The sequence below is a fragment of the Zerene cesonia genome, unplaced genomic scaffold (assembly GCF_012273895.1).
Source record: "Zerene cesonia ecotype Mississippi unplaced genomic scaffold, Zerene_cesonia_1.1 Zces_u002, whole genome shotgun sequence".
In the NCBI taxonomy this organism is placed as follows: domain Eukaryota; kingdom Metazoa; phylum Arthropoda; class Insecta; order Lepidoptera; family Pieridae; genus Zerene; species Zerene cesonia.
In genome coordinates, this window is record NW_024045132.1 from 3,773,691 (window position 1) to 3,785,849 (window position 12,159).

Genomic DNA, 12,159 nt, shown 5'->3' on the forward strand with positions numbered 1-12,159 from the left:
ATATACGTGATATACGTAGAATACAACTTTACTTTATCTTGTTCGGAATCTGCTGAAATAACGAAAATCGTTTGAAAGGAAACTCGACGCCGAAACATTTTATCACAATGGTCTCAATCAGGAATATTGGAGCGGTATCGGAGCGGGACCGTCACGGACACGATACGATTTCTATCGAGTAAGAGTATTGTATTGGGACCGACCCGACTCGATTGTTGCGAATTAAGATAAAATTACAGAGAACGGCAGATGTGTCTTTGATGGCTTCGATGATAAAAGGACATATTTCTTCTTACTTCCAGTATAAATATAGAAACAATGAAATTTTTAACGAAATTTCAGAATTGCCAGCATTGGAACTGCTATGCGGCTTAGTGGGGAGGGATTCCTATATATCATGTAATAAATTATAATATCCAGTTATCCACCCGCTTGTCGTGTCCTTCAATATTTATTTGAACTATAAATACTTTTTTTATGAAACATATCGTGCAAATGACAACATAACAATCCAGTTAAAGCCTTCATCTTTAAAAGAGGTTAAAATCAACAATTCCCTCAGCAAATAGATACAGAATACATGGATATTGAACCGTATCGTGTTCGGGACGGACCCGTCACGCGCACGACACGTTTTCAGTCAGCAAATAGACGCCGCTCGTTTACTTTACAAAAATTTCTGTAAATGCTTACATTTGCTATTTTGTTGAGAATATTCTGAACTCATTGGATATTATAAATCATGCGAAGATTTAAGAAAAGGTAAAAGTTTTAACTCTAACCAAAAATTTCACACAAATACTGAGCACGAAAGCTTTAAATGACTTACAACAACCATACACGGTAAGAGAAACCTAACATTTGAGTGAGCACAATACAAGCCTGCCTAAAATAATTAAAGAGACTAACTATTTCATAAATATATTCAAAACTAAACTTGTTTTAAATATATTTATAAAGTAAAAAGTTACCTTACAAATACATAAAGCTGAGATGAGATTAATAAAGATTTTTAAACCGCAAAAGTGTTATATTAAATGGTAGCTTTGACTGGATTTATTGAAAACCAAAGCGTTACAATATGGCAAGTAAATTGCAATTAGAAAATTTGAAAAATAGAAAAAAACAGAAATGCCTTTTGTATAAGACTCACTAAGAGGGCTTTTTGTATAAAAAAACAACTAGTCCAACTAAACAAAGCATTATTTCCCGTGTGCTGCTGGAAAGTATGAAGGAGACAAATTTAATGACCAATCCACTGATTGAATTTCTTTAGTGACTAAACTTGCTCGACTCTTAAGACTCCGCGGAACCTTCTAATATTAGGTTCGGAACTTATTCTTTTTACAATTGCATTAAAAATGTAAATAGTGTTTGACGTCGTAATTTAGTGAAATTAAATGAAATTAATTTAATTGAATACACTATCAAGGACTTTAGATTATATGCAACTAGTTGCGCCGCGCAGTTTCACGCGCGTAAGTCGGTATCCCGTAGGAATATCGGGATACAAAGTTGCCTATGTGATATACCAGTTTTTGCGTGAAAGAGTAACAAACACACACACACACACACATCCTTACAAACTTTCATTATAGTATTAAGTAGGATTATGCTTCACAAATATATCCTTCTACGGATTTTTCATTAAAGCTCGCAATCCAAGTCTTAAAATCAATTGTTTTGGGGCGAGTGATCGCTGGGGCGTTTATCGGGGTTATTTTGTTCCGGGCTTAGTGGCACTTGGCACGACGGCCTCACCCCTGACTTTGTAGAGACCTTTCTAGCGATAGGGTTGTGAGTGTCTATATAAAATTTTTATATACCTAACCTATAAATTTTATCAAATTTATATAACACAGAGTATCCCTTGTTTTTCATTCATAATTAATAAATCAGAAAATGTCTATGATGTAATTAAGTAACTTGAGAATGTAAAAATTATTAAATAAAGGATACACTATACATAAGTATCAGTTTTTACAATGAATGGAAAATAAGTGACGATATTAGAAGGACGTTTTACAAATCCTGATTTATACACAAAGAGGAACTTTAACTATAAAATGTATTAAATATTTTAAAATTTCGTTTGAATTTGGGAAGCACTTGAAGTGTGCGTAAATAGTGAATGCTTGTGCTCATTGAAAACAAAACTAAAACGTCATCCAATACTATTATACGTAAGAATACAGTCCAAAAAAAAATGAAACAAAGCGAACAAACACATAAAATTATCTTAAAACTCTTAAATTGTATAACAAAAAAAATTATGACAACCCTAGCCGCTTTCCTAAAAATATCAATGTATTATGAAAATAGTTCGACTTAATTGTTTAAGGCGGGCTCTAAATGTTAAAATTGTTTTCTATCACGAAAGAACTCGTGAAATATGGGTCTGCTGTAGACAGCGAATTATTTTTAACATCAAATGCGTTTTTTGTATTTAACTTCGGAATGGAAATCCGTTTGGTCGACACGAACTTTACTTTCAATGTTTTATTTGGTGGATTCAAAAATCAACGAACCTGGTCTCTAAAGCATCGATAAAACCAAGCTTGGGTTCGGACTGTTGGCGAAACTTTATAAATATTAATCCAGATTTTTTTTAATTAATCGATAATCAATTGACACATGTCTTCTTCTCCAAAAGGATATATTATGTGGTGTGAGTAGATAATTATGTATTTTTAGAAGCACAATTATGACCTAAGAAGGTTCCAGCACTGAGCACTCGCATGTCTCGCTCAAATGATACATAATGCAAATAGCAAGCAGAGGTCGTTTACGTTTCATTACGGCGGTAAATCCGACCTCTGCGAGTAATTATTAAAATTAACACGCATTTTACATTAGCCCTTGAGTTTCGGGTAGCGTCTGATATACTTAGGGTATTTTATATGAGTTTCAAGAATGGTTGGAAAATGTTAGACTTAATTAATTAGCTCATAAGCAATAATAATAAATAGTTTGTACGATCTTGGTGTTAAATAATGAATTTCGCAGGCCGATCAGAAGCTGCCGTAGTTTTATTTGATGTGTAAGATTAGACATCGATTAATATCCAACTAGTGCCTTCTGTGGTAGGGACCAGGACATGGTGAATACCACTTCATAGTATATAACAAAGTCGCTTTCCGCCGTCTGTGTGTATGTATGCTTTCATCTTTAAAATTAATTATTGATGGGGGTTTTTAATAGATAGAGTGATTATATCATGTTTTATTGCACCCGTGCGAAGGCGAATTCCCACAAGATACCTTCAACACAAAAATAACGTACATAATTTCGTGGCGATTGCACACATAGTACATGATTTACCTTGACATTATATTTTTATTGAAAGCCCATTCCACACATAGTGTTATTGTATTTTGTAGTATTGTGACATTTACTGTCAATAATAATTATTTCCATCGAAACAGATCCACAGTGTCCTATTTCACGTTGCCCTTTAAAAGTCACCGAACCAACCAATTAAAAATACTCATACTCGCCATTCATGAACACTTTCTAAAGAGAAATACCACAATAATTAAATCTGTCCCTAATATCACCTTTCCCTTTCCATCTCAATGGTATCCGTATACCCATCCCTTTCGCATCTTCATTATTTAATATGGTGACCGTTTTCGAATAAATCCAGGTCTTTGGTGCATTCAAATTTACAACCGGTTAATTTATTGTAAATATTCAAAAGGAAATAAATTAGTTGTAGTATTTAGTAGTTTGTATAATATATTCATTAAAACTAATTGGTTTGTAGCTCACCAATATTATGGAAACGAATAAAAACTGATTCGTCTGTGAATTAACATATTATTAATGTTCTAAGATATCAATTTACAAAGTAATAAATTTTAATAGCACCAGTGTATGTACTGATATTTATATTGTATAGCTTTTATTTGAAAACAAATACTCGCAGAAACAAACAGTTTCTCTCAAACAATCTCAATAAACACAACGTCACATGTGCCAGACACTCGACCACAATATGCCCATAGGGAGAGGCCCACTAGGGACATTCCTCGGGGGAATTTGCACCTACTGTTTACCGCGCCTGGTATATTCGGTTCTATGTTTTTTATTGGCTATAAACACGACCCGAACAACCGTTATGTAAATCAATTCAACCCACGTACATCGTGACGGATTCAAACCCACGCAAAAAATTGAAAGAATCCAGTTAAAAAACCTCAAAATATAACGCTTCGATTGAATTATTACATGTACCACGGATAGGAACGATATTATAATTTGTGGCATAATTTTGAAAATACCAATAATAGGGTGAGTTTCGACTGTACATATCATTAGTCGTTTTATAACGTAGGTAAAAATAAAGTATTACCTTTTTATTAAACTCTACGAAATACGATTTAAATTACACGAATTTCATAGTGCTAGAATGTCAATAATAGTCAAATGGACTTTTCCAATCTACTCCTTACCTTCTCTCTCTCTCTCTTACATACGGTATTGCACCTTTAAAATAGTGTATATTACAGTCAAGAATGCTTCAATTACATTGTTTAAAATTATATACATCTGAAATTTAAAGTCAACAACGGCAACCGTAATAGAAACTCCTTCACAAACAAATACAAATTATAAAAAAAACTCGTGTTGATATAGGCGCACATATAACATGCTATTAAAATCGAAAGACCCAAAATGATTACAGAGCGAGCGTTGTAAGCCAATATTAGTACATGATAGCAGACCATCTATTAAATAACACTGTGTCATCATTAAACTATCATTTACGGTAGCTGGCGATGAAATAGCTCATATTATTTATTTTTTTTGTCATAAATTACAGCGGTTTTTATGTAGGTTGTTAGATAGGAGGAGAATAGTGATGTAGTTCATAGCAACTAATATCCAATGCAAATGTTACAATAATGTACAAATGTTTGTAGATAGCTTAAGAGATGTATGCAAGATTTTTTTTATAATGGACGATAAAAGTCAGAAAATGAGAGAGACAAAAGTGGACATAATATAACTATAACATAAACATTCTTTTTTCGAAATATTACGACGCATTTTTTTTTAATAATTCAATATAAAATCTTATAAAAAACGTCCTCCACCCTGTTTGTCTGTCTGCCTATCTGTTCACAATGAACTCAAAACTAACCTACTAAACTACTGCACCGATTTTCATTTTGATTTCACCAATATATAGCGTGGTTTAAGTAGAAGATTTATTTTTATAAATAATTTGTTTCTTAATAATGCTTAAGTGTACAAAAATAAAAACTAAACCTTATACAAAGTATTTGTAAATAAGGTAAGATTTTGGTATATAAAGTCAAGTTCAAGACAAAACGGACGAAGCGAAGGGTCATAACTTGCTTTTGACCTTTGACCTTAGTTTAAATTAAAAATTTGAACCTCGATCAGTTTATACTCATACTATTATATGAACTAAAATCCATTAGGACTTTGAACATTGGACTTTTTTTGTGGATTACCACATAATAAAATTGGAACAAATTAACTCAAAGGTTTCATTATATTATACCTTATACCTGTTACACTTACAAAGTTAGTGGGTAGTTTTAAATAAATGACATACCCATAGCGGAGCGGAGGGCTGCAGTTGCGAGGCGAACGCCATGCGGAACGCATCTCCTACCAACGCGTTTAACTCCTCCGCCTGAAAATATAAATAACTTTTTAGAATGCATGATATATATATTGTGTTCTCGTCAAAACTGGTAATAATTTACACGAGATACGTTGTCTTAAGAGATAAATCTAATGCACGTGTACCAGAATTAGTGTTCACTGTCCGTTAAAGAAAAATATATGGGTACAATAACTGCATTACAGTTTTTAGTGTTCCGTATAGACGTGCCTTTCAAGCGAGCCACGTAAACTTCAAACGTGTCTTAAGGGATAGACCTGTGCACTCGCATCAATTGAAGAGAACGCCTCTAAGCATAAATATCCGCTGCCAATGTCGTGGGCTGAGATAAAGTCTCCACGAGCTTACCGCAGATATCGATTTAACTGAAACGTTAGATTACATCTACATACGTACTGCTGTTTTAAATTTATAGAACAAACGTTTAGTGTATGGGAAATTAACTTTGGAGCCGCAAATATAAGTCTGTTAAGAGTTTTATCGAAGACAATTCGTTTTAAAAATATGTTAACTTATAAATTCGATTGATAATTATAAGACAGAATTTATAAATATTAATTGAAATCGACTATTAAATACGACTATTAAAAATATACAGTAGATAGAAAAATCAAAATGTAATAAATTTAGAATAATATAAAATCTAACAAAGCATTGTTAACAAAACGTGATTGGTATTATTTTCACTTGAAAGAAACTTAAAATCCACAACTAACAAATATGGTAATAACATTTGATTAGTTTTAAAATACATCCAAAAGGCACGAGCTAGATAGTATCGCTCAAACATTAAATTCAGACGTGATGCTACGACGAACGCTCAGGATTTCACTAAATGCCTCCGAATCCGTCAGCGTGAATTTACAGCTATTAAAAGAACAATAAAACGGTATCATTAATTGTGAGAGCCTCTCATTATCGCTTTTCACTCTGCGGGTACAAAAAACTAGCACAATATAGGAATATAAAAGTTTGTGCTTATTGTTGACTAGATATGTAAGAAGTTGAACTTTGCAAAATCAAATTACCGTATATATATGTATTTGCGAACCTATCATCGGGCCATATTGATGTGTTTTCTTATTATTTATTTCGTTTTTAACATAGCAGGACAATGACAAATTCATTGTATCGATATTACGCAAAATACAAAGCTGCATTTTCATTGATTATACGCTGCCCAGTTATATTAAATTGCAAGGTAAGATACAATCTGCTTCCACGTTGATCCCAGCTATTACATTGTACGGTTGCAAATAAATCAATATTTACTTCGGTCACTTTCCTGTGATTATCTCATAAACTACTTTGAGCCGATCCTATTTTAGTTATTAACATCTTGATCGTATTTTATAACTCGTTTAATAACATAATATTTACGAACTAAAGGTATTGCATATTGCGAACATAAATGTAGACATTTATAGAATAAATAAATATCGTTCAGAAAAACTAAAAATAATATACTTTAATGATAGAATTAATTAAATGGTCTCACTTGCTTTTATGTGCATAGAGCACACGTAAGCAAAGACGTAAGGAAAGAAATGAATTACAGTAGGTAATGGCGATCTTAACCAGGATAATTAAATAAACTCACTATATTGTCATCGCTTGATAAATACACAAAGTTAAATTTATATTCGTCCGTTTAAAATGATTAAAAATCGAGTCTAAGAAAGCATTTTAAATGTGCAAGAAGCATGTAAATATTAAAAATGAAACACAAAAAAATTAAATGTATGTAATTGTATCTTCATTGTACCTAAAAAACCTGCTACATCAAATTGTGCGTATTTATATATTTTTAAATAATTATTATCAAATACGTATACAGTGGTAATTTCTGAACGAAAGCTTTAGTTTTATTTTGTCATCCTGTGGCGCTTGTGCTCGTCGTCTCCTTATTATTTTATTTTCTTCTCTGTATTCAGTATAATCGGATAATATAGTAGATTAAAGTTTCTGTTAATGACCACATTTCAACAATACTTAATTAATATTATATATTATATATTATATATTCAATATATTTTAACTTTTCAACTTTTCTCTAACGCTTTAAACACGGTTTTCTCCAAGTAGCGGTTAACATAGAACTATTTTGTGGAATCTGTCGAACCGCAAACTAACCATGACACACTCGCTAGACATATTACATAATATTTACTGGAATTCAACAGAAAACAACACCGCAACAGATATGAGTAAAGAAAATATAAGCTTTGATAAAAGATTAAAGTGAAAAATGTTTAAGATTAAATAGAAAGAAAAAGGACTGAAAACTAATAATACTATAAATACTTAGAGTTTTACCTAGTATTATATTAATTATCTGTAGTTTTAATATAATGTGTTGATGTATATTTTAATGTTTTAATAGTTTTAACAAGAAATTATGTATCTAGTTGGTAAGCCTTTATTTAAATAAATAAAGAAACAAATAATTTTATTTACATTCAATTTTGCCACAGAACCTTGTGTTTTTTTTTAATTAATATTAAACGTTTTAAAACTAGAGTTTTAAAAGAATTTTGTCGGATTTACAGCTACCAAAATAGGTATAAGAGTCCCCTTGACTTAATAAAAGTCGTAAATTTCTAACCTCTGCTTCCTCTACAGAATCTTCTCCCGTTTTACGGGATTTTTAACTATAAGAACAAACAGTATCGCAAACAACTCGTATTATACAATATGTAGAAATGCGTGTCACGGAGTATCGGCGAATAAAATGTAAATGAAACTCTGGCAGCAGGGCGCGGGGCGCGGGGCGCCGGGGCGCGGGGCCAACCGACGGAATTACGCTTTTATTGTATATCGCTTTTCATACAATTCAATTTTCTTACCCGTGTATTGGAGAACATTTTATAGAATCGCGTGGAGATGGGACGATAATAAAAACTATTGAGAGGGGTAGGTATTGGCTCGAAGAATGACCTCTGAACTTCGTGATCTCACGTTTCATTTGTTTTGTATCGCTATGTTTAATTTACATGTTTACGCTTACAAATTATTTAAAGTTCGAGCTATTATATTGTTTTTCTTAACTCTAAAGATAGTCAAAAGATTTTATATCATTGGTACCATAGCGCTGTAAAAGGAATACAATGAATTTACAACTCAGTTTTAGACAAACATGGCCACAGAATTCCACGGAATATATAATTTCATGCACGCTAACAATGTGTGGCGTGTGGCCGACTCGTAAACACATCGGCTTCCTGCCTGTCTATAGAAAATAAATAATTTTTATGTTACGTGTATTTTGGGTTTCGGCGGAACCCTAAAGCCAACAGGATGTGAACAACCAACTTAACTACTACATCATTTGTGAGAACTACTCGATATTTGTCAGCCGTGTGATGAAAATAATATTTGAATAACATTGATGTTTTTTCGTTTTTGATTATTGGGGATATATACACACAAATTAATTTAAGCCTCATATTAACTTTTATATAAGAACTAACAAATATACAGAGCAATTTAAGTACATTTTAAAATATTTATTAAGTTACATTAAACAAAATTGCCCATGAGCGTCAGACAACGTATTAGAAACAAAGATAATTAATTATTTTAAGTCATAATTGCCTATTACTAAACCTAAACCATTTTGCAACTGTTCTCGTTATTGGTCATATAAATATTTGTTACATATTAACGTGTTGGCTAAAGTTTACATACATGAGTCAAACTCAACCATTAACACATGAATCATTTTAATACATATTATTATTAACTTTTATCTGTAATGATGCTCTTTGAAAATAATTAGGTATTTATGCCTTAAACATTCTTGTGCCCTCTCTATTCTAAATAACTACGGTTATACAGAGCGTCGCAGGAACTTTACAAAAGAATGTGTCTAATGTCCTCTAAAGTTTAACTGCCCAATAAACTCATCAAATTGTCTCGGAACATCCTCTCAAAACAAGCAATCGTAACATTCAATATTACGAGAGCTGTAGGCTCGGTTCACACTCAGCTGTTTTCTATTTATGAATGTTAATATTGTTTTATTTTAAATTAATGCATTTCAGTATGTTTTACAACCAATGTGAGACTTGATTTAACGAAACTTGGAGAGTTTCGATGAAAGGATTCTACTTTTCGATGAAAAATACGTCACACATGCATTCGATCTGTGACTTAAAATTTAGTGAAAAAGGTTAGCTATTTGTAGTTTGTACAATGAAATGAAGCGATTATTGCGTCGTGATTACAATTTGTAATTCTGTATTTTGATGTTGAGCATTTATCATATATATAGCATATAGCAATATAGCAGAAGGAAAAGGTGCTAAACATTGGCTTTCGTGAGAGTGACATAGCTTTTCTCTAGAACTTGACCAAGATGACAATGTTATTTAATCTGCCAATTATAACACGCACTTTAGAATTTACTTTTTTACAATTAAAATGCTCTAAAATATCATTGATATTTTATTCATTCATAAAAACAGCGCGTTACCAGCGCGTTTAACGTCACGTACATACGCCTAACTAAAGGATATTTTACTATGTAATAAAATTTATTTTTACAACGCTTTGATCCGATGCGGGCGCGTGCTTTATTGATGTCTTCCTGCACATACGGAATTGATTTCACGTTTAGTTATTTACAAATTAAAGTAATACGGGACTTTGTTATTATTACGTAATATCCGCTTACGTAATAGTTACGGGTATTTTAAATGTTCTCTTATATTTTTCGGTCGTGCGTTTAAATGTATTTCAGGATTTTTTTTATACATCACACGTTTCATATAACATAATATATAAAGTTCAAAACCTAAGATATACAATAGCAACCTATAGCAATTTATTTTATGTTTTGCGGTTTTGCAAATAGACGCGGGTTCGAGTTTCGTGTTTTTTTTTTCAATTTTATACATCTCCCATTTATAAATATTTCAATAATTTAAAAGTGAAAATGATGTTTTAGGTTTTTGTCTACGCTTTCCAAGAAAACAGTGGAATCTAGATAGCAAATGTGTAACACAATATGTCGGCGTATTGTTACAATTTAAAACGCGTCTGATTCCCCGAAGTGGCTCGTCTTCTCACGCAAACGCCTGGTTTACGCTTAATTAGCTTCTAATTCTCGAATCATATACCGTGAAGGAATAAAAGGCGACGTGTCATCTAATTGTTAACAAAAAATTCAAACGGCTAATGTAAACTTATTATCTCAAAAAAGTTTGAAAAATCTTTAATTATCGCTTTGTGCAGCAAATATAAAATAGGTTTCTGCACCTTATTTTTATGTTTTATTTCAACCACATTTATTAATAAATGACTATTTTTTTATCACAATTCATAATTAGTAAATACCTCAATAAACTTATTACATATAGTGATGTATGCCGTATAAAAAATTATACCGTAACGCACACTTCTTGGACTTCAACGAACTTTGCAAAGAAGGAACTTTTTGGTTTGCTTTAGTTTGATTGGCCATTTATTTTCAATATAGCTTCATCTTTACTATAGTAGAGCTGGTCTATTCATATTCATAGAGTAACGTTGAACTTTCAGAGTGGTCAAACACTAGGTCAAGTGACTCAGGCTGAAGCGAATTTCTCACAAGATGGTTGTCATGTATGCCCTATTTAGTACATCAAGAAAGAAGCCAAAGTATTGGGTCAAGCTCTATTTTTTACCCATAATATAATAACGTTTAATTCTAACATTGTAGGTGTTGATGATCTAAACGAGCGTTAAATTATATCACTTTTTATATCAATTTATTTAATAAAAAACTCCTAGCAAGTAAATTGAAAAAAAAAAAGGTTGTTACTTAAATACTAAGTTATTGTTTGAACAGCGTTGTTGTTGCTAATGCTTAATTCGAAAGCGTTGCTATTGTAAATTCATTCATTTATAACTCTGAGCGCTCTGATGCATGAGTCTGTCTTGAAGGAAACCGTTAACTCACACAATGTGAGTTGCTTTAAGTTTCCTGGACGTTTTGAATCTGATTACAAGTCATTCATATCAACATGGCAATATATCCACAAACTGTTGTAAACCTATTCACTGATCATTAACCAATAATACGAAGATTTGTCAATTATCTTTTTCATAAATACACATTCCATATAAATATAAGCTTTAGTAATCAGTAGCTCAACTAAAAGTCCTCCATCACATGAAATCCTTTTAAAATATCCAGTAAGAAGCTGATAAGTGAAACACAAGCAATAAATCAATACGATTTATCTGTATGCGATGCATTAAAGAATCGTAATGTGCACCGTTTTAGTTTTAATCGATTTATATCGTGGAATGTGGTTTATGACCGAAAGTTATTCTTAGCATCTTCAATTTAAAAAAACCCATTTATTAATAAATTATAGGTACTATATTAATTCAAAGGAAGGACAGTACATTGACGAGACCTGCTTAGTTAACTATGTGTAGTTGTTTGTTTATATGAAACTAGCTGTTCGCCGCGGCTTTGCCCTTAGTACATATATAGCCTATGTTACTCAGTG

General features: G+C 32.0%; 1 protein-coding gene across 3 annotated transcripts in view; it reads right to left on the bottom strand.

Moving 5' to 3' along the window:
* The window catches only part of LOC119838363 (SH2 domain-containing protein 5-like), a 77,004-nt gene that overhangs the window by 12,122 nt on the left and 52,723 nt on the right, over positions 1-12,159 (bottom strand). For all 3 annotated transcript variants that reach the window (XM_038364287.1, XM_038364288.1, XM_038364286.1), the window contains exon 5: positions 5,588-5,668. In XM_038364287.1, coding sequence (XP_038220215.1) covers positions 5,588-5,668 — 81 coding nt within the window. The remainder of the gene's footprint in view (positions 1-5,587; positions 5,669-12,159) is intronic.